We start from the raw sequence: 27045 nt of genomic DNA, 5'->3' as shown, positions 1-27045 counted from the left end.
GAAACTCACGTTTTATTTACAACTAATTTTGGCTTTAATATTTAAGTTTCAGTGGATTTCAAATAATTTATTATGATGGGAATTTTAACCTGGCAATCCTCAAGACATTAATTTATTTTACAGTCGATAAAAGGTCGCTCCTTTATATTGGCCTACACTTGCATAAACATTGTTTTGATTTGTTTTGTTTTGAAGGCTAAGTTAGTCAGGGTGCACCTAATTTTTCCTTATTTAAAAACAACTAAAAACATGATATTTCAGTTATTAGATATTCATCAATATCTTTGAACTTGGTGTCATTTGAAAGGAAATATTTAATGCTAAATAAAAAAAAGGTTTTTGGACATTTCTTCATAAATTTAGCAATTTTATTGAAATTTAAATTTTAAAAGGCTGCTATTTTTAAATTTCAAATTGGACCAACCTATTTTTTTCTACCATAGTTCCCTTTACCCGTAAAATACATAGTACTAAGTTTAATAACAAGATTGGTACAAAAGATTTCAAGATAAAATGTTTATGTATAAAAAACAAAATTACGAATATCTGGGTAAATATGCATTTTTGGACATACCTTCATAATACAGTAGCTATTTTCTTTCTTTTTGTATGAGATATATACAGAGTGGCTAAAAAGTAACTAGCACCTCCCCCCTTAACTTTTCAACAATTTGAGATATTTGAAATCGGTTTGCGGCAACCTGTTTGGATATCAGGGTTAATTTTGAAAATTTTACCCTTAGGGGTAGTGAGGGTGGGGGGTAGCTCAAAATCGTCAAACAGGAAGTATGGTCGAGTTTAATCATTTCACAGGTCTTGACAAAACTAAACAATAAACATAAGGAAAATAGAAATCAGACAACTAATAACAAATTGGCAGCTAAAAATTATTAAGACAATGGTTATTAAAAGTAATTTTTAACTACCGGTACCATTTTGTTATGAGTAGTCCGATTATTATTTTCTTTGTGATAATTGTTTAGTTTTGTCAAGACCTATAAAATGATACCAAACTCTACTACTTTTTTGTTTTGATGTCCCCAGAGACCAAAAACACCATCCGTTCAATTTCATAAATAGGCTATGTGTTCGTTAGCACGATAATTCAAACAAAAATTATCCAATGTCAATGAAATTTGGTACAAACCTGTGAACATACGTATATTCAAACAAGTTCGCGAACTAGCATGATCGGACCATGGGAACGGGGTTTTATGGGGGGATTTATGGGGGGAAAAATTGTTTTTTCTCGTTTTTGACCCTCAAAACATAAAATTTCTCAATTTCTCTGTAGACCATTATGAAAAACAAATGATTTAATATATTAAAGTGTTTTTGAACGGTTATTGGTTGCGGAGAAATCTAAAAAAATTTTTAATTTAAAATTCCCATGTTATTCCCATGGAAAATATGTAAACGGTTACTTGTTTATGAATATATTATGATCAAATCTATTTATTTTTTAACAAGCTATTAATGTTTTACTATAAAAACATACTTTATTACTCTCCCTGTACCAGCAAACCTAGGTATTTGTTAAACCTAATGTTATTAAAATAGATTTAGTTGAAAATCAAATCAGGCATATGGAAATTTGCTTGGTCTGCAGGTTTGCTGCGGTAGGGTATTGTTTTGTGGACACCCTGATAATTAAAGGAACAATAGTGTAACTATCTAACAATAAACCACTCCATATATCCATTTTTGTTCATTATTTTTATTATAATCATTGAGAGTAGAGACATAAAAATCCAACTGCTTATACTATATACACATGAAAATGGAATTGTAATTGTCCCTAATGCATATGTTAAACAACAATAAAAACAAACGGTTTATCAAAACATTGATGTTTTACTGGTGATTCTATTTGTCCATTAATCTTAAATTGTATGTAGGCGTATTTTCTTCTGATATTGATTGTAATGACCAAACATAAGCTCAGCTTTTCTTTTTTTCCGTTCAGAATATTCATCTTTACTTTTTGCTTGAGCTGATTTGTAATGATGGTATTGTGAGAGCATGAATGAAAATATCCCAAGTTGAGAAGTGAAATTCAACAAGTAGGCCAACATTTTCCCTGTAAACTCATGATACTGATGCCGCACGATACTTTTGAACTGAGATCTTAAAATAAGAACATCTTTCAAGCTGTAAGCCACTGGGTTAGTGACAAGGAACATAATGAGTCTGAATTGAGCAAACATAAATATGGCTGTGATCAAAACACCATAAAAGATTTCAGGTATGGTCTTCAACAGGTCTAGAGCATAGTTCTTTACATCCTCGTTAAACTTTATTATTCTCAAAAATCTTATTACTATAAGGGAAAAAAGAAATCCTATCACGTCTTTGGCGAATTCTGACATGTCAAATACATCTTCGAAGGAAAAATAAACATCTTTCCCCTGTTTGGACAGTTTTGCTTTGACTTCAGTCACCCTCGATAACCAATTGAGGTATTCCAGTGTTGCATAAACAAATACAATCAGAATTAGACAATCGTAGAGGTTCCAAAACCTACTTAAAAACTTCTTTGTTCCGTTTATGTTCATTCCCCAAAAAAATTGAAGACTGAAGACAATAAATGTGACAGTAAAAAGTACTCCGGGACCTGAAAAACTCGTCAATATCATAGAGCCAAAGTTGTAAAGAACAGTGATACTTCCTGTGGTCAGGACTTCTGTTACGATAGTACATACTGTGAACACATCGTAGTTAGCATTGTACACGGTGAAGTCTACGATGATTGCTCTAGTTTGGCCGTCAATCCAGTTAGTATCGTACAGGCTTGACAGACTAGCCTTTGTTCTGAGGACATCGCGGTGCAAAGTGACGATGTAGCCTCCACTATGATACTCGTAGCCTGACGGTCCAACTGTGTAACTGCCCAGCTGCCACGAAGGCTCTGTGTAGGTCCACGGTGAGTCGTGGAACAGCTCGTCCTCATCCCAGTGTCTAGTGTCGCCCCACGCTGTCCCGTAGTCCTCATGGTCCTCTGTGTCCTCAGACAGCATCACATGACATTCACTGGTCACGTTCCTCATCACTTCTGGTACTCTACACTGGGCTGTGGTGTCTGCCTTCACTCTGATCTGTCTCACACGAGGGACTCCGACCAGACGACTACTCCCACTCTTCAGCCAGCCGGTGTCATGAAACACATCCCCAGGCAGAGACATGTTCTCTCGGTTATACCAAGTTTTTGTGTACAACAACGGGAGGATGGAATCCTGGAGACTATCCCACAACTCGTCTATATTTTGCAACTCGTAACGATAAACTGTATTGCAAAATTCACGTGTCCCAAATTCACCACAAAGTGCCTGAACATTCACTAAATAGTATAACGAGATGTTAAATAACTGAATGAGCCAAATTATCACGAGTAGTAAGATCATGCAAATGACAGAGTACCACAATAATAACATACTATGGTAATTTTGATGTTTAGGAATCACCTGTCTTATTTTAGTTTCATTCGGAGGCTTGTACATTTCTTGATTTCTAATCTTCCTGAAAAAATGTCTATAAATTTTTGAATTTTTTTCTTTTAGAATGCGTAACGTTTTTCCCACTGCTATATTATACGTCATTAATTCATAGTACCTCGACTTTGTGATACCGAGTAAAACTGCAGTAAAGATTATTTTTGCAGGCATTATTAAAAAATTGGTTATGAAAATTGAGAACGATATGCTGGTACAGACAACCCATAATTTATTCGATCCATATTGTATTCCGAAAATTGTAATGGTTACAATACATGCAATCATTAACACAATACATATTGAGAAAATAATATTAACTTTTCTTTTGTGTACATAAATTCCTACTATGACATTTTTTATATTCTGTAAAGGAAGAGCTTTGACTGGCTTCAAATGTCGCTTGATGACTGTTTCTATGGCCATGAACCATCGTGTGTCATTGCTCCCAGTACTTATTTTCCGTTCTAAATGATAAATGTCACGGCAGTTTTTACTAGAATGAAAATAAGCGGGACTGTCACACGGTATGTAGCAAGTGTAGAAGTAGTTCATGATGGTTTGGGTCACTAGACATTCTGAGATACTCGCAATCAGTCCAATCGTAAGTGTCTCTTTAGTTATGGTAACTGAAGAGAGATCCACAGACTGGGGTGATGTGGGATAATAAAGCAAAACACAAACTAACATGTTGACAAGTAACCCACAAAAGACTGCAGTGAGTCGCTGACTTCTCGTCACAGGACTGCGAGGATGCTTCTTGAAAACACTTCTCAAGTGGTGGGCCTCCATGAATCCGTACAGAATATTTTCAGATATCACTCTACCGATCTTGTTGGTTTCAGTATAAGTTGCACTCTCACTGAACAGTGCCAAACTAATTTCTTCAGTGATGGTTCCGAACCAGGATTCGATGAAGAAGATATCGTTGTCATTGCTTTTTAAATCAAATACGATTAATTTACTGCAATACCAGTTTGGGTGTAGCCCGGAGTGATCGGTCCACAGTAGTATATCGGTGAGAGAGCCTAAATGTTGAGGAGTAACCAAGAGAAACCAATTTTCAGAGTTATATCTTAGAATGGGGCTGTCAGGAGAACTCAACACATGGTGTCTGCTGATGCCGTGCTCTCCGAACAGCTTCAGTCCGACGTTGGAGGTTGTACCGGCTCCCAACCGAGTCCCGGTGAACACTCCGACAAGATAGACACTGGAGTCCAGCGGGAGGTTGTCTTCCAGAACAATTATATTCAACTGATTTTTATCCTTTTCATCCATTTTATAGGTCCATATAAGTAAAAGGATATACACTATAATCACTACAAACAAAACAATAATTATAAGAGGATATTTCATGTCAGATTTTGAAAGAGGAAAATCCATAAACGGATTAAATAGATGGGGCGGATTGTAGACATCCCCTCCCACAGTTTCACTGGACAGTGGGCAGTTACAAATGAGTCTATCACGACTTGAGCTTTCTGTCATAAAACACTGATTGGATGTAGTCCAAATGCCATACTTCCATATTCTACAAGCTGTCGTGAATAATGTGAAATTATAATCGATAACTTCACTGATATTGACACTATCGTCGGGAAGAATACCTATATAAAAAAACTCTCCATATTTTAATTTGTCCATTGTGAATTTTATTTTAGACGAGTTCGATGTGATTATTTTTACAACGGAACTCTTCATGTATTCAAAATCAGGTCTGTATCCTTGGATAATACCTACTCTCAGTGCAATGTTTTTTGGTATGTATGTAAAATTAATAAACGTTAAAGAATTAAATTCTGATTCAAATCTATGAACAGGTATTATTTTGTCATTAATTTCAGGTTCATCGTGAATATTGGGTTGACTAACCTTACCTGTTACTGTCAAATAATCAAAACTAACAAATTTAAGAGCAAAATCAGTTTTCTTATCAATTAATAGTTTTCCTATATCCTTATCTGTAGTTTCAGATAAGTAAATTATTTTTATATTGGTATTTATTTTGTAACCATTGCTCCACCAAAAAGGATTTATTCTGAAGGTAATGATGTTAATATGCCATTTGGGCGAGGGCTTAAACTTTACAAAAGGTGATTTATCTTCCTTTACTATTTGATTCAGTTGGAAATCTTGGGTTGTGAATCTGGAAACATTAAATTTAATGTATTTTTCCTCAAGAGTTAAACTGTTGATTGCATTTGACTGTTGAGACACAACTGAACTTAGCATATTTTTCAAAGCTGTAGCCATACTAGAGATACTTCTTTTCAAATGACTACGGTCAGCTGATTCGAGAGTATCATAATATTTCTTGCTATCTAAAATAAAATTAGAATTTCGAAGGATAGAGAGAGTAATATTGTTTATCCTGCGAGTGGTAATCAATCGAGAAGATTTTTTAGGGTTGATAGTAAACTCTTTAATAATAAACGACACAGTTTTCATGAGGTTTGCTAAAATACTTAGACTTTCACTTTTTAAAAGGACCATTGGTTTTGTGTTTGCTATAATGTGAAAACAGTTTGATACAATGTTGTTTACCATTACGGCCCCCGAAATCGATGTTATTTGTTCAGAACTCAATCTTCTTAATACTGTATTGATTTTTATGAACTTGGAATGTGAGGAAACTCGTGAGTTGGACAAAATACTCAAATATGCCGATATTAAATTAATGCGAAACTTATAGTTGTGTATGAAAACACCACTATGGCCATATATTAAGTCAATATATAATTCTAAATCCACTAATGAAGGGAATTTCGAACTGTCAAACCGTGCTACTCTAATCTGCGTTTCAGAATACGCTCCAAGAAAGTTAATTACGCGAACTTGAACATCAGATCCTGTTAAAACAACTTTTTCAAGAACGCCTGTCAAGCTGAAACCTAAATGCCTTCCATCCTCACTAGGTTGATTTGTTTTCTTATTACAAAATTCATACATGAAAGACGGTTGGTCACTATTACCGTGTTTGCTGGAACAGATGATATTATAGAATGGTACTATTCCAATGGCAGTCTCATTGTCTTTTAGTGTTACACAATTTACATGTAAGGGAACTGAACAAGTTAATATTTTAATTGCAGCAGCTTGAAATAAAGTACCATTTACGAGTGATCTGGCATAAAATATATAGGAGCTGTTCCCTCTTAAAAATCCACTTTCAATTCTAAGCTCAGTGCTTGATGTCGAGGAATCATTATTTCTTGCTTCTAAAGGGACGTCTTGTAGGATATTGCTCCCCTCGAGCTTGTAAGACCAGAGAAAGATGGGTTCTGTTGATGACAAAATTGTAAAGGATTGATTAAATTTCACTTCCAAATGAATTACGTTTTGGGGATTGGACCTAAACATCGACCCACCACAGTTTAACAAGCAGGTAACTCCAATATTTACTCCGGGATTGTCAGTTATTTGTAGTATTTGTAACTCGTATACAGGAATAGAAGATTGTGCAAAGGTTGTGATGGAAAAGTCATACTTTTTTATAACATTTGAATGATGAGTTGTATTGCTGGACAATACAGAGTCAACAAGAGGACCTTTGATTAATCTATGTGTTTCTGATGTCTCATAATCTTCACAAAATGGTGGTTGATATACAGCACTATGGTTCATGTCAGAACATGTCCAGATATACAAAACATGTACATCTTTACTTAAGGATTCCCTCTCGGGTGCTAACATTGTTTTGACATGAAAATCAACATCAAATTCAAAGTTAACTGTTCTAATATAACCACCATAAATGACTGTTTGAATTCCAATATCAATAACTTCAAAGAAACATCTTGTACTTGTCATTTGTGGATGCATACTAAAACGTTTAAATAACACATTTACTGATAAATTGATTTTGTATATACCATAATGGAGAGAATCTTCTCCAAGTAAAACCGATGTTTCATTATATATCTCAACTTTTTTCTCATTAGCTTCAAGTTCCCATATTTCCCACTTCATTATAAGCTTTTCTAAGGTATTAGTTTTCAAGTCACAATTCTTTATGAAAACAGAGCCCAAAAATAGCGCATATCTATAGCGGGAGAATCTTGGCATATTGTCTTTATCAGGAGAACAGTTGGTCACACTTACGATTAAATCACATGGATTCTCCTTGGACGAAGATTGAATATTTTTATTGGTAATGATCTTTTTGACATTCTTCTCTTTACTATATAAACCTATATAACCGCCATGAATGCAGACTGAGAAAATAATTATCTTGAAATAGATATTACTAAACATTTTATTGAAATTTAATTTTTTACGGTTTTTTTTTTATTTAGGTACGGTCATCTTGAACTTAAAATCTTATGCTTTTGTTAAAGCATGATAATTTATATACTTTAAGAAACCTAATATTGCATAATAACTCAATTTATAAACTAAAGCAATTCAAAACCAAAAGATAAACAATCTTTTTCTCACAGACATTAGGTTCCTGAAAGGTCAAATTTAAACATATGGTCCCCACTTTTATTTTAAACTATATACAGACCAATGGGATATTTGTTGCGTACTAAGCTCATATACATTGTCACTTTTTACATATATTGGATGAGGACAATCTACACCAAAGTCTAGTACCATTATGTTTTTTTATAAGGGCTGATGTCACCATATCACTACTGAAAGGATGACAGAATCTACTAAGGGGGTTTGTTTAATCTATGCTAGCTTTAAGTGCCTGATATAAAACACAGTTATGAATTACAGACTGGTGACAAATGGCAGAGAAACAAAAAGAAAGTTTAAAAATCCTAGATTGTCTTAACAATGTAAATACCATTTTAGCATAACAACTAACAACATCTTTACCTTGTGAAGAGATGTTGTAATCTTCTATTACTGAAGAACTCTTGGGGAATGTAGCATTTTTGTCATCTTTTACTTCCTCCAAACATTTCTTGCTTGGACTAACATCTTGAGTAAGGTAATCTAGATCCAGAGTTTCATTTTCTTGTAACCAGGGTCTGAGCATTTTCTGAAAATGTAAACAATATCATAGACTAACCAACACAAGTAGACTTCTCATCCCATTGTAAATTTTGAAGCACGTTTTTCGTGTGTAGTTCATGTACGTGACACAAAGGCGCTAGTGTCGACGAAACTTTGTTTCTATTATTTTAGGGTTAATTTCTTGATTTGTGCTTTACTGTTTGGTTATATAACTAGGGGACAAGTTATTGTTTATGATTAGATCGTATTATTTGGTTAAACGAGGTTTTAAATGGCTGTAATAACGGGAAACAAATTGTAAACAAAACACGAACTCTACATAAACCGTACAGAACTAACAATAAAATTGTCTTCAGCTGTTCCATAAGGATGAGAAATCTACTAAGGGAGTATGTTTTATCTATGACAATATTCAACTGATAGAAATAACAAAATAGGTCGAATCTTAAGCAAATTAAGATTGTAAGATTGTGTGATGATTTAATAAGTTTATAATTGTTTTATAAATGTAGGTCCTATGTATTTTTTAATTTCCCCATTACTACTGAGTTAATTGCATTTTGTTACACTTTATCTAGAAAAAGTTCACTTCTACAGAACCAAAGATAAGCTTAACCTATAAATTCAAACAAAATTAAAAGAACAACTAATGACATAAAAAGTTTTTACTCTATTTTAGCATAAAAAGTAATACTTACTTTAACACGGAAAGTGTACTCAGAAAATAACGCTTTGATAAGCTGCCTGAGAGCATCAGCCCAGAGTTGATAAGGTTTCTTAGTAACCTGATCAGATGCACCAATTTTATCCTGTGAAAAATAACAAGGACTTAATTCAACCCCTTATAAACGATAGCAAAAACAGTAATACCATTACAACACTTTAAAAGATCAGAACTTGTATTATTTCAGTAATTTTACACAGAAAACAATGATTTTCAAAACAAGATATTGTTTGGTTTAAATTAACGTATATGACGTGGACATTCTTTAGTGATTTTGTTATTAGCGAATTTCCCATATAGGGAATAAGCTATTACCGTAGTACTCATGGTAAGACCTGGACGCAGGACCGATTTTTTTTTCGTTTTGAGGTCCCTAGAGGCCAAAAACACCATCCGTTCAAATTCATATATACGTATATATATATATATATTTCAATTTAGGTGTTCACTTAATAGGGCTGCTGATATATTAAATATTTAAGTAAATAAGTACAACTGAGCACCCTGAATATTATATTTTATAAAAAGAAGTGACATGTTTCGGACATTAGTCCATTTTCAAACTTCAAAATACATTAAACACTTAACCATTGTTTATATTGTTTGTTTGTAAATAAATATGATTTATATATACAGATGGTTTATAGAACTAGACATTTAAAATTAAAATTAAATAATCAGTAACAAAAAGTTTTTCCAAATCCTGTCTAGTTCTATAAACCATCTGTATATATAAATCATATTTATTTACAAACAAACAATATAAACAATGGTTAAGTGTTTAATGTATTTTGAAGTTTGAAAATGGACTAATGTCCGAAACATGTCACTTCTTTTTATAAAATATAATATTCAGGGTGCTCAGTTGTACTTATTTACTTAAATATTTAATATATATATATATATATATATATATATGTGTGTGACCGTCAGCACGATAACTCGAGCAAAAATGATCCGATTTTGATGAAATTTGGTACAAACGTGTAAACGTACGTTTATTCGAACGAGTTCGCGATCCAGCATGATCGGACCATGGGAACGGGGGTTTACGGGGGGTTTTATGGGGTAAAAATAGGTTTTTCCCATTTTTGACCCAAAAAACATAAAATTTAGCAATTTCTTTCCAAACCATTTTGTAGAGCTTAAAAAAACAAATAATTTAGTATATTGAAGCGTTATTATGCGCCTAATGGTTACGGAGAAAATTCCAAAAAATTGTAAATTTAAAATTCCCATGTTATTCTTATGGAGAATAAGTAAACTGTTGTAGTTTGCTTGTTTGTGAATTTTTTTTTATCAAATTTGGAAAATGTTTTTATTTCTTACTAACTATTCACATTTTACAAAAAAAAAAAAACAGTTTTACCCTCCCTGATGCAGCAAACCTAAGTACTTGAATTCTATTTAAATCAAGAATAAATGTTATATTTTTAACCCTCCCAGTGTTACTTGACGAAAATTCGACAAGCAGCACACTTTGTGTAGTGTTTCTTGTCGATTTTTCGACACGCAGACATCGTTTACGGCGAAGGCTCTATGACTGACTGAATCGGATTGAACTGGATCGAGTTAGGTATCGTTCTTTCCGTAATATTCTAAGCTTTCTCCAGAGGTCTGTCTCTAAGCGATATTCATTTTAGTTCCGAAAATATTGTAGCAGACAGCTGACGTGCGTGTATTTGTAAACAGCTAGGTTCCCCCGGACCGATGACTGATGTGTTTTATTACGTTTATCATTGTTTTAGTGTTAAAAATCAAAAGTAGTGATATACGTGGTGCATTATAAGAAGATTTAAGTGGTTTTGAAGTGCTGGTTGATGATCCTGAAGAAGTAGGTAGTGATATTGATGTAAATTATCAGCCAGATTCCTAGCTATGGTTAGGCTATGCATTCTTAGCTAAACGCTATGTACTGAAATCAGTTTTTTGCCCATAACTTATTTATTTGCAAATATACTTCCTTATATTATTATATATTTGTAATCCTCATAAAATTTAGAACAAAGTGGCTATTTTCAAATATTTATAGGCCTATAATTTATACAATTTCATTGAGCGGGAACTTATTTTTTTTTTTAAAATTTTCAAAATTATATTTTTTTTACCTAAAAATTTTTTTTTTTTTAAAAATGTTCCTCATGTTTTATATATAATATTGAAGCCCATGATTTTCCAAACAAAATGGTATATAGAACATTAGAATTAACATTGTTTTAAGCTTCTCAGATCCGTTTTAATAAAACCTTGCAAATGCGCCAAAAATAGGTGGACATTAAGGCCTAAACTATGGACACTTGGAGGGTTAAGTAGACATTTTAGTGTAAATCCAATCAGTCAAATGGAAATTCGCTTAGTCTGCAGGTTTGCTGCGGCGGGGGTATTAAATATATTAATGCCAATTTTTTCTGCAGGTTATTTCAGTTTTATATGTTCTCCAATACCATAGGTTCATGTTTAGCCAAAATTAAAAAAAATTGTGTCTTTCTCCTTTCCTCTATACTAGTGTAAAAATAAGCAAGACAAGTGTAGCACCTGGTGCCAATAATGCCATGTGAAGGTCAATAATGCCATTAATTTCTACCCAAAATGGACACCATTTATTTAATGTTGGCCTTCCCACTGCCGGGGCACACACATTAAGATTTAGTGATAGTCGAATCCAGGAACTTCGACTTTCAAATCCGAATCCTAAAAAAATTGAATCTTGAGTCCCAAAAATAATTACAAATGGGCTTATGGTGATTAAAAAAGCAAGAATGGAAAAGGAACCATTTCACTTAAAACCACCACCACGACAATACCCTATATGAAAAATCTCCATTGTATGCTGGGCTGAGATTGTACACTATGCTTCCGCCATGCTATAAGTCATTAAACAAAACCAAATTTAAAGAGACAATAAATAATTTACTTATTGACAAGGATTTTTACTCAATTGACGATTTTTACAGAACTTCAATTCAGAACATTTTTTTTTCATTTTAAGTGTTTAATTTTAAGTTAAGTTTAAATGTTAAATATTTTATGTATGCATTTAATTTTGACAATGCACCTATTCTAAATGTTATGATATGTATGGAATGTTTTGTGTAAATAAAGTATGTCTATGTCTATGTCTAATAACCTCTGTGGTTGGTTAGTCTATGTCACAGTTTACTGTACTTTACAACGTCAATAACTTTATATTTTTTGATAGGCTTACTTTATACTTTTCAATGAAATGGTGACCAAACAAAGTAGGTATTTTGCCAAGTATGAATGGAGATGAGTGTAGGATGAGTGGCGTGATCTTGTAGTTTTGTTTGTGACTAGGAACCATTTAACACTTATAGTTCGGCCGCTTAGAAAGCGACCTCCTCCAGCATTGGTTTAGCATTAGCGCGCAGGTCGTTTTCTAAGCGGCCGAACTATAATAGCCACCACCACGACAATAACCTCTATGGTTAGGCAATGTCACAGTACTTGAGTAGGTACTGTATATTATGACGTCAATAACCTCTATGGGTAGTCAATGTCACAGTGCTGTATATTACGACGTTAATAACCTCTATGGTTAAGCAATGTCACAGTCTAAGGCTTATAATTCTAAAAAAAAAAAAACAATTTGGATTCTCGAATCTTGTTAATGGAATCTCAAACCCGAATCTTTTGTATAATTACCTCAGATAACTTGTCAGTGTAAAACGTACGTCAATTTAGCCAATATGTCACTGTCGGCGGGCCGAGATTAGCGCTCGCAGATGAGATTCAACAAATTACGGGCCGGGCCAAAACACAATGAATAGTTCAACTATGTGGTGTTTTTTTATCATCACACAAACTTTTATGTTAGGTACTCTAGTAGCTTTATCTGTTCTTTGTAATGGTGTATAGACACAGACTATAAAATGTTAGTCCTTTAAAACTATTTAACCCTTCGACTGCTAGGCCTATAATTCGTATTTGTAAGACTTTTTTGTTTGCCTTTTAATTCCATAACCTGTTCTTGAATTGTAACTGTATCGTTTTCACTAATTTATTAATCAGGCTAATTTGGAATTATAAGACAATAACAAATATATAACAAAGAAAATTCTTGGCATTTGCAGATTACATTTTAAAAAGCTGTCTTTTTGTTATAAATTTCCAAGTTTTCTTATGAATTGGAATGTTCTGATACTGATAGCATTATTTGAAACCAAAATCTCATAAAATCAAAAGACATATAGTTTGCAACGTCATATTGAATTTATCCTTGTTTAGTTTGATAAGGTTATTATAATTGGACTAAAGGTAAATTTAATTTATAATTCATTTTGTTACCCTTTTCAGAGAATTTTTTGTTATTGTTAAAATTAGTTGAGACTCCCGCCCACACACAGAAGTTTTAATCTTCTTTGGGTGTGTATATTTCTTCGCAAGTTAAAGCAAACTGTTTTTATTTAACTAATTAACAATAAGTTTTGATTACATTGTAAAATAATTTGTTTTTATAGATCTTTGTAATTTTTATTGTATTACTTGAGGAGAAATAAAGATTTATTATTGTTATTATTATTATTAATATAGACTTTTTAGGGAAAAAAACTTTTTGTCAGTAATGCCACAGTAACACCATTTATGCTCACTGTTGTGGTTCAGCTGAAAAATATCATCTAAATAGTCCGAGACTAACTAGTGCTGCTACCTAGTAACGCATTGAACAACTAGGTTGTAGCGCCGTCGGGTGCGCTATCTGTTAGCAATTGTTGACATCAGCTTAAATACAAGTTTTTACTCCATAATCTCCAAGCACAGATAGCCAAGAAGGCTAGGGCTTGTGTCACTTGGCCAGTGGCATTCATTTGCTCGGGGTCGATTCCCGTCCTGTGTGGCAAATAATTGGTGACCTGTGTGTTTGTCTTTGTAGCGATATACTACAACCACTGGGGCATAGTGAGGTGTTCATAATCCTTGGTTTAGACATAGGCCTACACCTCGAATCATCGGATTGGCCGAATCTTTTAGCTAAGTGGTAGTTAGTGTATCCTATGAACATGTAGGTCACCAATGGCCGTTTTGCTACTTTTTGTTAAAATAACCTTCCTCTCTATATCCGGAGTTCGGATGGAGTTCTACTGTACGGCTGCACTTTAGTTTACGTTCTACGCTTATTAGAACGAATATATCGATCAATATATCGATTACTTCGTTCTATATATCAAGTTTGGTTAGTTAGGTTAACCTAACCTAACTAACCAAATGAAATAATTGTTATATCAAATCATCTATATATCGATATTTTTTCATTCGAATGAGTGTAGGACGTTAACTTAAGTGCAGCCCTACACCCTCCATCTCCACAGCCCTGTTAGTCTCCTTCAGTGGTGTAGTGGAGCAGGAACACATGGGAATAGCGTTCCCACTCTGCTTTTTCCGAAGAACCTATATATAGATAGGCTACCAAATCTTTTCTACAATGGTTAGCGTTATTGCACTGGTAAGTTTACCACTACACCACTGATATCGTACTAGATTTTCTTTGTTTATAGTGTCAAGGAGTTTGATTTTTTCAGCTTTGCCAATTGAAATACCGTTAAACTAGCCCAGGAAAAACTTATTGACTTATAGTTTATTAATAAGAATAGCATGGTGTGTTGATATTAATGAACACTATGGTGTGTTACAAGTCTAGCGGTTAGAGTAAGTATTCAGTGCAGAAGGGACAGTTCACATCCATAGTACATATGGTCTTAGACCACTGTCCTTAAAAGCGTTTGAGTACACTGTACAATGCCTCCTGTAAAAATTGCCACTGGCATGGACAGCAACAAACAAAACACAACAGTACAACAACAGCAGTAACATAAAAAACAGAATAAAACTCATAACTATCATGATTATTATATTTTTACATTTAAGTGCTGAATTAAATCTGTGTTTGCAATTTAATAGATAGTCTGAGCTTGTTAAAGTATTTATGTGTCACTTAATTTTAAATCTTTAAATCAACTACACTATACTTCGTTCACAATATTTAGGCAATTTTAGGGGAATTTTCCCTCAAACTGCCCAAATATTGTGAACAAGGTATAACCACAATAACTATAATGGTATATGATCTACTGAAATATAAAGTAAGATTACTTTTAAATCTATTTCCATTTGTTTCAACTTAATAAAAAATAATATGTTATGCAACAAAGTTAATTCAGCACTAAAGGAAAGTACGACATGGATAGGAAACGTGTGTATTGGACAAAGACAGGTTACAACGTGGTAGAGTGATAAAAAGGAAAACTGTGGTCTTGATAGGTTAGGATCAACTGTTGATTAGGTCTCTTAGATCCACCTTCTCTTCTCCTGTCAGTTGCTGGTCTCCCTGAGCCATCCGTTCACAGAAGACACGAAACTCGTCAGATAATTCTTCATCTTCTTCAAGTATAGTGGACATAGATCCATGATCAGGCTCAAACATCTTGAAAAAGAGACAGGTATTAACATAAAAATATTTTGGCAGTTATTGAAATCTCAATCACTAAAAACTAAATATCCTTTGGGCAAGCTCCACATGAGGTTATGAAACGCACACTTTAGTCAAAACAACTTGTGTCATTACAAAAGTAAAAGTATAAACACTGAAGGAATAAAAGAGAAGTGCTTTAAATGTGTTTAAAATAATAAGTATACTGATACATGAAGTAACATCAAAGAAGGAAATAGAACATATTATTGCAATATTAATTTATTCCAACTTCAAAAAATTGTTTTTGAAATCTTCCTGGTACTTTTTTTATAAGTTTTTTTTCACATCTTGGATGTATGTATTAGCCTGTTCCTCTATAATGGGAATAGAGTATCAGAATATCCATATATTGATTGTTCATAAAGTTATCATTTTTGGATAAAGATAATTTTGTCTATGGAAATAATTCCGACAGATGAGCAGTAGTACTACACCAAGGTACATTCCATGCTAATGAATTTTGAAGATTAAAAACTAATAAATAAATGCAAAAAAAATCCCTAGTGTTAGTAGTACCTTTTGTAAAGATTGCCATACATTTGATATTGTTAGCAGGATGAAAAAAAACTTCTTGGTTTACAAAAAAAAAAACAAGATTAAATATTTAAAAGTTAAGTGTAAAATTCAAAAAGGCTTTGGTTTAAGGTTTGACTGTCCTAACATCTAAACATAATAATTTAGGTCTGTAGGCATAATATGTTAAATGTATTAGATCTAGGTCAATAAAAAGGTTTAAAAAAAATCCAATACGTACATTTTCAATTTGCTGAAGCGACTGATCTATACGACTTGACAGTGACAAGTTGCTGCAGCTACCCCTCAGGCTAGTTTTTGATGACATGGCAATGGATTCTGTCAGTAAATGCATAGTCTGTATCCTCTTCAAATGGAAGTCGTTGAAATCATCATCGGTTTCAGATATCGGCAACTTCATTGTCTCTGATTCTTTGTCTGCCACAAACCCATCTGGTACAAGCATACTTGTGCTGCTACATCTTATTGAACTGGGTATTTTATGTATCTGCAAAGAACTTTTCCCTTGAATTGATACAAGTTTTGATTGTAGCACTTTGTTTTCAGTTGACAGTTCGTTCCTTTCTTTCCATATTTCTTCCAGTTCTTGCTGTTTGGTTTTAATTTCGGACATCATGAACTCGTGTTCTGCCTTAAACTTATCACATTGTGATTTCAAATGCATTGTCTTTTCTTGATTATCCTTCAATGCATTTTGAACGGCATTAAGTTGAGATCTTAGATGCACAACTTCATCTGATTTGGCTTCTAAATCAGATAAAAGAGCTTGTAAACTTATGTTGGGTCCGTTGTTAGAAACCTCTTCGTGAAGGTCCACTAAACTTTTATTCAAAGTTTTTTCCAGTTTAATGTTACTATCTACTAACTGGGCCATTTCTTTACGAATATTTTCTTCTGATAACTCTAGTTGCTTCAGACGCTCTTTTAGCTCATCATTTTCTTTTTTTAGCACAAACTCAGAAAATTTTAATGTTTCAAGTTCAGACACTTTGACTTTTAGGTCATTACATTTTTCATCAAAGGCTTGGTTTTCTTTGGCTGCCGTGCTAAAAAGATATTCCATTACTTTAATACGAGTGGCAAGCATTTCCACGTTTTTAGTCAATTTGATGTTTTCAGCCTCTAATAATTCACATGACCTGATGGGATCTTTGCCTGGATCGTCAGAAACAATTTCAGTACTATCATTTATCCTTGGGGTGGAAGTGTAAATACTTGACATTCTGCTTGGTTGTAAAACTTCACTGAGGTCAACATGTTGTGTCATATTCTTAATATCACATATCGTCTGTTCCAGTTCTTGGACAAGGTCCTCATGCTGGGTGTCTCCCACAGTAACTTGAAGAGAACAATCAACATTTTGAAGGCTATCTTCAGTATCGTTACTTGCATGTACCATTTTACTGATAAGTGTTTTTACATGTTTTAATTCGTTCGTAAACTTCACCAGAAGCTCAGTATTTGATTTCTGACATTTTTCAGCCAGCATTAACTTATTTTTTAGGCCATCAACTAGCTGCTGAACTGAATCATGATCTCCGTGCGATTCTGTAATCAAATCGTTCTCTTTGGTTTTATTAGATTCCAAAATATTGAGCTTAGCTTCTAAATTTTTGATTTGGTTTTCTTTCTCGTTTATTACTGATTTTAACCGAACTTTTTCCCCTTCATAATGAGTTTTTGACCGCTCCAATTCATTCATCAAATCTTGTATCTGATCCTGAAATGTACGAACCACCCTTTGATATTTTTCATTAAAATTACTTGTTTGATCTTTCAAGTTTTCATTAAACTCGTACTCTTTATTTTCATACTCAAGCAGTTTAGATCTGCTTATTCTTAGTTCATTCATTAGCTTAGATTCATTGTTTTTAAAGTCTATTATTTGAGCTTGCAATTGGGATCTCTCCTTTTCAAAATCATCCACAGTCCAGGTAAACTTTTCTTCAATAGAACGTGTGTGGCGTTCCAATTTCAATAGTTCATTTTTGTAATATTCTACTTCAGCTTCTTTGGCACCTTCATTAATGGCATAATCCTTAAGCTGCTTACCAAGCAGTAATATTTCTGCCTCGTATTTATTTTGATCTTGTTTCATTTCACATTCAAACCTATTAACTTCTTTAGAACATTCTTGTTGAATCTTTCTTACCTCCTCAGCAACTTTGTTTTCGAGATTTTCTACTTGCTGTCGGTAATGATCTGCTTCATGTTTGTATTTTTCAAGCTCAAAAGTCAATCTTTCTTCGATTCTCTTGCTTTTTGATTGTAAGATCTGCAATTCTTTGTTGTATTTACTTTTCTCTTTCTCATACAATTCCTGCAAAGACCTCACTTGGTCCTCAAGGTGAGATCTATTTTCTGCTGATGTACTACCTTTAACTGCTTTCAACTGTGCGTCTCCCTTGCGTATCTGTTCCAACAACATGCTGTCATACAATAGTTCTACTTTCTGCACATCTTCGGCATACTTATTTTCCAGCTTAGCTTTTAAGGCTACGATTTCAGAACCGAATTGTTCTTCCATTTGACTTTGCAGTGATTCAACTTGTTGTTTACTTTTTATTAGCTCTTTTTCCTTCTCGGAAAGGTCGGAGTTTAAGGTTTCAACCTGCCTCATGAGTTTTTTAATATCTTCAGAAGCATCACTTTTATATTTCTCCAATTTTTTCTCCTTTGCATGAAGTTCATCTTTTTTAGCTGCAATTTCTTTATTGTTATTGTCTAAAGTAGCTCTCATTGATTGCAAAAGTTCAGAATATTCTTGGATTTGATTGGACATTAATTCAACCTGGAAAAATAAAACTTTAAATGTATTTAAATTCAAAACAATTATTTTATTTTGATTAACCTACACTTAGATCCATTAGGCCTACATATTTTACCTGATGATGAAGACATAGTCTATCTAATTTTTAAAAGTAATTAAAACAAGTCGTGGAATATGGTCAAATAGGCTACTATTCAATTCAAATAAAGTCCAAGAAAACAATAAAGAAATGTCTTAAAAAATGTTATAAATTTTGTGATTATTTCATTTTGATTACTGTTAGGGAATTGTGTTCACCGGGACAATCCACACTGAAAATCTAGGTAGTAAGAGTCTTTTCAAAATAAATTACATTTATCAGCCATGACTAAGATATAGCAATTGGTTGACAGTTGGTTGGCTGGTTGGTGGTTGATTAGTAGGACTAGAGCTTAAAACATACAACAACATAATTTACCTTAGCTTTGTACTCTACAGTTTCACTATAAGCTTCTGACAGATTCTTTTCACTCTGCTTTGTTAACACATTTACTTGCAGCTGGAGTTTGTGTATTTCCTCTGTCAATTCTTTCTCTTTTAGAACTGAATTTTGAAGCTCCTAAAATAAAATTACATTATTAATTGTTTACAGTGTTATAGCATAAACAATTATCCAATTGGCAAATGGTAACGATATTAAGAATTGGTTTTACTGAGAACCCAGCAATCTAAAAACAACCTTAACCCTCCGAGCGTCACTCGTCGAAAAATCGACGCACGACACACTTTGTGTAGTGTCACGCGTCGATTTTTTGACGCACGAACATCGTTTACGGCGAAGGCTCTATGACTGACTGAATCGGATTGAACTGGATCGAGTTTGGTATCGTTCTTTTTGTTATATTCTAAGCTTTCTCCAGAGGTCTGTCTCTAAGCGCTTTATGTTCTCCGAGCCGATCGTAATTGTAGCAGACAGCTGACGTGTGCGTATTTGTAAACAGCTAGGTTACCCTCGGACCGATGACTGATGTGTTTTATTACGTTTATCATTGTTTTAGTGTTAAAAATCAAAAGTAGTGATATACGTGTTGCATTATAAGAAGATTTAAGTGGTTTTGAAGTGCTGGTTGATGATCCTGAAGAAGTAGGTAGTGATATTGATGTAAATTATCAGCCAGATTCCTAGCTATGGTTAGGCTATGCATTCTTAGCTAAACGCTATGTACTGAAATCTGTTTTTTGCCCATAACTTATTTATTTGCAAATCTACTTCCTTATATTATTATATATTTGTAATCCTCATAAAATTTAGAACAAAGTGGCTATTTTCAAATATTTATAGGCCTATAATTTATACAAATTCATTGAGCGCAAACTTTTTTTTTTGAAAATTTTCCAAAATATTTTTTTTTACCTAAAAAATTTTTTTGAAACAAATGTTCCTTATGTTTTATGTATAATATTGAAGCCCATGATTTTCCAAACAAAATGGTATATAGAACAGTAGAATTAACATTGTTTTAAGCTTCTCAGATCCGTTTTAATAAAACCTTGCAAATGCGCCAAAAATAGGCGGACATTAAGGCCTAAACTATGGACACTCGGAGGGTTAAACAAAAATTGAGATTTTAGGTTAAACATTTTAGCCACCTTACCTCTCATTCTACAATGGGCAGGATAGAAATAGCATGTTTTACTTTTTGCAGGATATACAAAAAACTTCATGTTGACAGCCACTGAACCGCTTTTTTCAATAAGTGAATGAATGGTTTAAATACCTTTACTGTCAAAGCGATCCTTGTAGTCTTAGTAGGCTACTGCAGTTTCGATACTTTCATGGTATCTTCTTCAGGCCTGGATATCATTTTTATTCGTTTTCACAAATTTTATTAAAAATGACGTGTTTGTGAAAACGAATGAAAATGATATCCTAGCCTGAAGAAGATACCATGAAAGTATCGAAACTGCAGTAGCCTACTAAGACTACAAGGATCGCTTTGACAGTAAAGGTATTTAAACCATTCATTCACGTATAAAAAAAAGTGGTAGTGGTAGCTGCAGAATGTTTCATTTTACCTATTGCAAAGCATCTTTAAATCCATTATATTATAAAAAAGTGTTTGACATAGAATGTTTATTTAAGGTGAGCAATGTCGAGATTTAAACTATAACACATTTTATTTCAAGATCTTATAAACGAGAGCTTACCTCTGATCGTTTCTGCAGACTATCTGACAGCTGATGTATGAAAGTATCTCTCGCATCCACCATCCCATGCAGATCTTTGATCTAAAACCAAAATAACTTCAAATCAACAAAATATAGCTCATTACAACTTAAACCGATTGTTTATAATGAAATAAGTATTTTAAGTAGGATCTGTAATAAATCCCATTTATGATAATTACCCATTATAAGCTAATAGGCTACATCTTTTTCATGTCTCTGTAAAGAACACATATTTTGAATCATCTCATTTGATGTCAGATAAGTCAGTTTCCAAAACTGTGTCTAGCAAGATACTGATCAGTGATTGCCTGAAGAAAACTAAAGGTAGATAATTGATTTTTTTCTAGACTCTAATTCAAAATCTTCTTACCTCTGAATTCACCTATTATATTTCCTGAAAGTGGTCTCTTATAAAACACTGTGTAAGGTAGATAAAATGTTGGCTAGATAAACTAAATTTAAGAATCACATCGTCTTTGTCTTTGTTTGTGTTGTTCTTCACACTCAGAAACAAAATGAGAGTATAGCAAATAACGTAGGGACTATTGATTAGTATGAAACTTGTAAAGAACTAAGTCTTCACAGGGTTCCTGTGTAACCCTTTGTTGCGATACAGTTCTTTATATTGACCAAGTCTATTGCATGATTGTTATGCCTAACAACAATAAAGGATTGGATTTGATTTAATTTGAAAACAGTTTTCTTTTAATTAGAACTGTGAAGCTTAACTCACCATAACTTTATCCCCATCCCTGGGAGTTGTTCCTACGCAGTCGCCACTGCCTGACCGCAGCATTTTATTTTCAATTTCTAGGGCAGTAATGCGTTCACTTTTCTCTGAAAGTTCAAATTTAAGTTAGTAATGTTAAATATAATTTTTAACGTAGGGTTAAATATAATGTTTTCAAATATAATATTCAAAACAACATTTTTAAATCAAAATTACTGTCACATAAAACAAAATTAAGAGTATACAAGACTATCATAAGGCCAATCCTGCTTTATAAAGCAGAGACATAGTTTATAGACAAACAAACAGAAAAGAAGTTGGTTTAATTGAAAACCAGAATTTTGAGAAAAATATTTGGATCTGTTAGAGAAAGGGAGAATTAAGCACAACCAAGAAATATGAGACATGAACCATTCCCCAGACATAGTAGGAGAAGCAAAGAAAGAACAGAAGACTAAGGTGGCTGGCCATGGAAGATGGCAGACTAATTATTGTAGTATCCTTTATACTTTCTATGATCAGCTGTTGTTATTAATTATGAAACAATGTAGTTCAATGTTTACCTTTTACAATTTACAGTTTATAAATATTCCATTCAATAAAAGAGTTTGTTCAAATGTGTGCAATAATTAACTCTAATTCAAAGTCACAATACTAATTAAGGTTAAAGAAGTTTGGGGGCAAAACCCAGCAGGAAAAAGACCCAAGAATCGATAGAAGGACCAGGTGGAGAAAGATGTGCAAAATTGAGAGCAAGGAAAGAAAATTCAGAGAACAGGGAGAGATGAGGCAACTTTTTGGCGAAGCCAAATACCACCTAGGGTATCCATGGCCATGGGAGTAAGAGTACAAAGTGTGATATAATATTGAATTTCATTTGACATTTTTCATTGGTCAAAGTACAATTGACTGTGATTTTCTATCTAGGCCTAAAATCAATGAAAACACAAGCTGCTCATCGTCTTGTGATTACACCGAATTTACTTTGACTTTGTTCGTAGGAGTAACAGAAAAATGTTATTTTACTATTGCTAGGTACAATGTTAAGTTTAGGTAGGCTAAGATGTAATTTGTAGCCTACTTGTGTGCAGAGTCAATAAATGATTTGTTTCATTTTTCTTGATATCTCAAGTGTAAATCAAATTTCTTAACGTTTAAAATAAGTTGTTTCTTGAAACATGAATAAACATCATTCTCTACATGCAGCAAACACTATGGATTTCAATAAAATATGTAAAAATATTCACCAACTTCAGGACCGAGGCCAGTCCCAGTTTAACGGGTTTTCCGGTTAAACCGACGTCTCCCAAAACTCGGTAAAACAAACCATGTAAATGCACACTGTATAAGCCGATAATGATTATTACATTAAAACATGTGATCACTGGTCTCTAATCTTTCCTACGAGAACTGTCGTTTCAGTACCACCCATTTCCTGCCGATCCAGTCCGGTTAAACCGAAGTGCTGATAAAAATTGTCCGGGTAAAGAGATGGCATTTCCGCCGAGTGTAGTCCGGTTGAACCGATGTCCGGTTAAAAGGTGTCCAGATAAGACGGGAGTCCACTGTACACCCAACCATTTTAAGCAAAACACTGAAGCGAGACAAGAGATATAGACAGCAAGACTCTGATCAGTTCATCACCATACTTTGTTTTAAAACATTTGATTATTTGAAAAGGTATTGTTACAAGCGCTCAAGGTCACCCAGGGTAAATTCAGACTCCAACCCGGTGAATATTTAGGCTATAACAAGAATAATGTAGTTAGAGTATACCCAATAGTAACTAACAATCTGTATAAAATATTTGCCGTCTGTGTAAACCTCTATGACTCTGGTTAGGAATTGATTAATTTATATAGGTAGCCTTACCGGTATAAATAAAAAAATTTTCTAATTTACCTGAAAGTTCATCTTGAAGGCGTTTTATTTTCTTGCTGAGAGAATCAAATTGATCAGTTTTTATCTTAAGTGTTGAACTATCCATCTTGAGCACATTTCTGTCTGTGTCCTTGTTAAAAATAAAAATCTTATAAGTTATTTTTGACTAAACAAAAGTCACATAAGATTGTTGATTGAATAATTTCATAAAGAAATTGCTCTAAGCAAATACATAGCCTAGTACCGTACAGTAGTCATAATAGAGACAGAAATTACAAAGAACCGTTACTAGTTACTGGTAACTTATGCGCTACCACTTAAGTTAAGGCTAGTTTGGCACTGAAGGGATAGAGGCCTAGTGAAATGTTTTTATTTTAAGAAAAATCTAAAAATTTTGCATTTGACATTAGGCTAGTTTTAAATTTTCAAATATAAGTTAGCCTACCTCAAAATTCTTGTCCTTGGGCAGTAAAGTTGTGTTATAGGGATTTTCTGTTGAGTCGTCTGACCTTCCAGCAGTGTCCAGAGCTTTACTTTTTATATAACTATCCAACTGAAAAATAGACAATCAATTAATTAGATATCCTCTGAGGTTGTTCTTAACCTATCCAATTCCTTGTCTTTTAGGGCCATGGATGAATGATACCGAACAGCTTTAACCCTCCGAGTGTCCATAGTTTAGGCCTTAATGTCCACCTATTTTTGGCCCCTTTGCAAGGTTTTATTAAAACGGATCTGAGAAGCTTAAAACAATGTTAATTCTAATGTTCTATATACCATTTTGTTTGGAAAATCATAGGCTTCAATATTATATATAAAACATAAGGAACATTTTTTCAAAAAAAAAATTTTTAGGTAAAAAAAAATATAATTTCGAAAATTTTCAAAAAAAAAATAAGTTCGCGCTCAATGAAATTGTATAAATTATAGGCCTATAAATATTTGAAAATAGCCACTTTGTTCTAAATTTAATGAGGATTACAAATATATAATCATATAGCGAGGTAAGTTATCAAATAAATAAGTTATGAGCGAAAAACGGATTTCAGTACATAGCGTTTAGCTAAGAATGCATAGCCTAACCATAGCTAGGAATCTGGCTGATAATTTACATCAATATCACTACCTACTTCTTCAGGATCATCAACCAGCACTTCAAAACCACTTAAATCTTCTTATAATGCACCACGTATATCACTACTTTTGATTTTTAACACTAAAACAATGATAAACGTAATAAAACACATCAGTCATCGGTCCGGGGGAACCTAGCTGTTTACAAATACACGCACGTCAGCTGTCTGCTACAATATTTTCGGAACTAAAATGAATAGCGCTTAGAGACAGACCTCTGCAGAAAGCTTAGAATATTACGGAAAGAACGATACCTAACTCGATCCAGTTCAATCCGATTCAGTCAGTCATAGAGCCTTCGCCGTAAACGATGTTTGTGCGTCTTAAAAGCGACGCGTGACCCTACACAAAGTGTGTTGTGCGTCGTTTTTATGACGCGTGACACTCGGAGGGTTAATGGTTCATCCTCCTCCTCTCTAGTTTTGAAGGATCACACCAAAGATTGTGTCTAAATGAGGACAAAACATAATCTTTAGTGTGAACCCTCAAAACTAAAGAGGAGGAGGGATGAACCTGTAAAGCTGCTTGGTTTTTGGATTGACACTAAGTGTAGTTAGTTAGTGAGTTAAAACTCTCCAGAGTCTTGTACCTTTTAAGAAAACTTCTGTCAATCATAACCCAGCCCTACCTATAACTGTTTATCACACACTCTTCAACAACCTCATAACGTATTATGGACTTGTATTATGGTATTGTGGGGACACACTCCTGCAGCCCACGATGTACTGCTGCTCCAAAAAAAGGCACTCAGAATTCAAACATCCTCTGAATACACTGCGCATCGACGACCTATTTTCAAGAATCAGCACATATACTTACCATCTACAGTCAATACGTTTATGACAAAAGTTACTCATCCTCCTAAAAGAACATGAAGGAGAATGTTTTAAAAGGGAATACACTTAAGTTAAGCACAGCTACAACACAAGACGAGCACAAGACTTGGATATGCCACTCTGGCGCTTGAGTCGTACCCTAAAATGTTATCCCCACTCTTCAATAAAGGTTTTCAATACCCTGCCGTTGTGAATCTGTGAGATGGAACTACAAAAATTTAAAGTATATCAACAAACTTGTAGCCCATAAGAAATTAGGTAGGCCTAAGCGCTAAGTTAACTTAGACATTGAGTTTTTATGATAAGGACGAGATTTATTGGAAAAATATGCATCATTAGAAAAATGGGTAATAGACTTCCGTATCTGTTGGCACAAACAACCGAATGAAAATATGGATTATTCAATTGTTTCATTTGATATATCGTTTGGTTAGTTAGGTTAGGTAAACCTTACCTGAATATTGCTAGATGTCCTTTATTTAAAGCCTTGTTAAGTTATAGCCAACGTGGACTAGCCTAGCTTACAAATTAGCTTAACAAATAAAAGATCATGTCACACAATAGGCCTAAGCCTAGTTAACTTACCAAATTGCTAGCATGTTTTACTTTGTGTCGTTTCTCATCCATTATACTTTTCTAATCCTAACTTTGATTTATATGAGTTATGGCCTAAAGTTAGATGGTTTCAACTTTCATTATTTAATTTGTTTATACACAGTAATTTAAACTAAAATCCACTACTTAGATCTTCTAGGTGAATACATGTGTCAAAACAAACATAAGAAGTAACTTAGTGCTACTTTGAAATTCTACAGTAAAAATTTAAAAACATAAATTATTTCGTGAGTAGGATAGCTACATTGTGAAAGGCCAAGTGACAACAACTAAACAAACAACCACTGTTTAAAAATTAAAATTTTCAACAATAATACGAAACTAGCAGAAATAGTGCAGTTGACATTTTTCGTTTTAAAAATAGCCAGTAAGATCGCACATCAATTGCATTGCATGCATACAGGTATCGGTGTTACGAATGTTGAATCTAATGTGAAGCCGTTGATTACAGCTTTTGACAGGGTTTGCTTTTTTTTGTTTATTACACCACAGGCTCAAGCACTAGTTTTCATGTATATCATAGTTCTTTTCGTAATGTATCGACTTTTCTCAAGCCAAACTAAAAGGATAAATTTCTGTAGGCTATCAAATCTCTCAATACACATGAGATATCAGACGATCGATAAATTGGGAAGGAAGATAAGATAATTTTGACTGACTGGAGTGCAAT

General features: G+C 33.6%; 1 protein-coding gene across 6 annotated transcripts in view; it reads right to left on the bottom strand.

Annotated features, from left to right (window-relative positions):
• The window catches only part of LOC128995421 (A-kinase anchor protein 9-like), an 85887-nt gene extending 59258 nt beyond the window's left edge, over positions 1 to 26629 (bottom strand). For all 6 annotated transcript variants that reach the window (XM_054420430.1, XM_054420432.1, XM_054420434.1 and 3 more), the window contains exons 1-10: positions 26346 to 26629; positions 24236 to 24343; positions 23812 to 23920; positions 21913 to 22016; positions 21159 to 21239; positions 19429 to 19569; positions 16422 to 18992; positions 15494 to 15619; positions 9155 to 9265; positions 8316 to 8481 (exon numbers count right to left, since the gene is read on the bottom strand). In XM_054420430.1, the coding sequence (XP_054276405.1) occupies positions 8316 to 8481; positions 9155 to 9265; positions 15494 to 15619; positions 16422 to 18992; positions 19429 to 19569; positions 21159 to 21239; positions 21913 to 22016; positions 23812 to 23920; positions 24236 to 24343; positions 26346 to 26387 (3559 nt within the window). In that variant the 5' untranslated portion in view covers positions 26388 to 26629. The remainder of the gene's footprint in view (positions 1 to 8315; positions 8482 to 9154; positions 9266 to 15493; positions 15620 to 16421; positions 18993 to 19428; positions 19570 to 21158; positions 21240 to 21912; positions 22017 to 23811; positions 23921 to 24235; positions 24344 to 26345) is intronic.
• Positions 26630 to 27045: the final 416 nt, after the last annotated feature.

This window comes from Macrosteles quadrilineatus, unplaced genomic scaffold, assembly GCF_028750875.1.
Source record: "Macrosteles quadrilineatus isolate MER2022 unplaced genomic scaffold, UCM_ALF_1.0 Scaffold_5__1_contigs__length_97177068, whole genome shotgun sequence".
NCBI classification, from domain to species: domain Eukaryota; kingdom Metazoa; phylum Arthropoda; class Insecta; order Hemiptera; family Cicadellidae; genus Macrosteles; species Macrosteles quadrilineatus.
The sequence above is the reverse complement of the archived record's forward strand: the minus strand, read 5'-3'. Positions and strand labels throughout refer to the sequence as shown.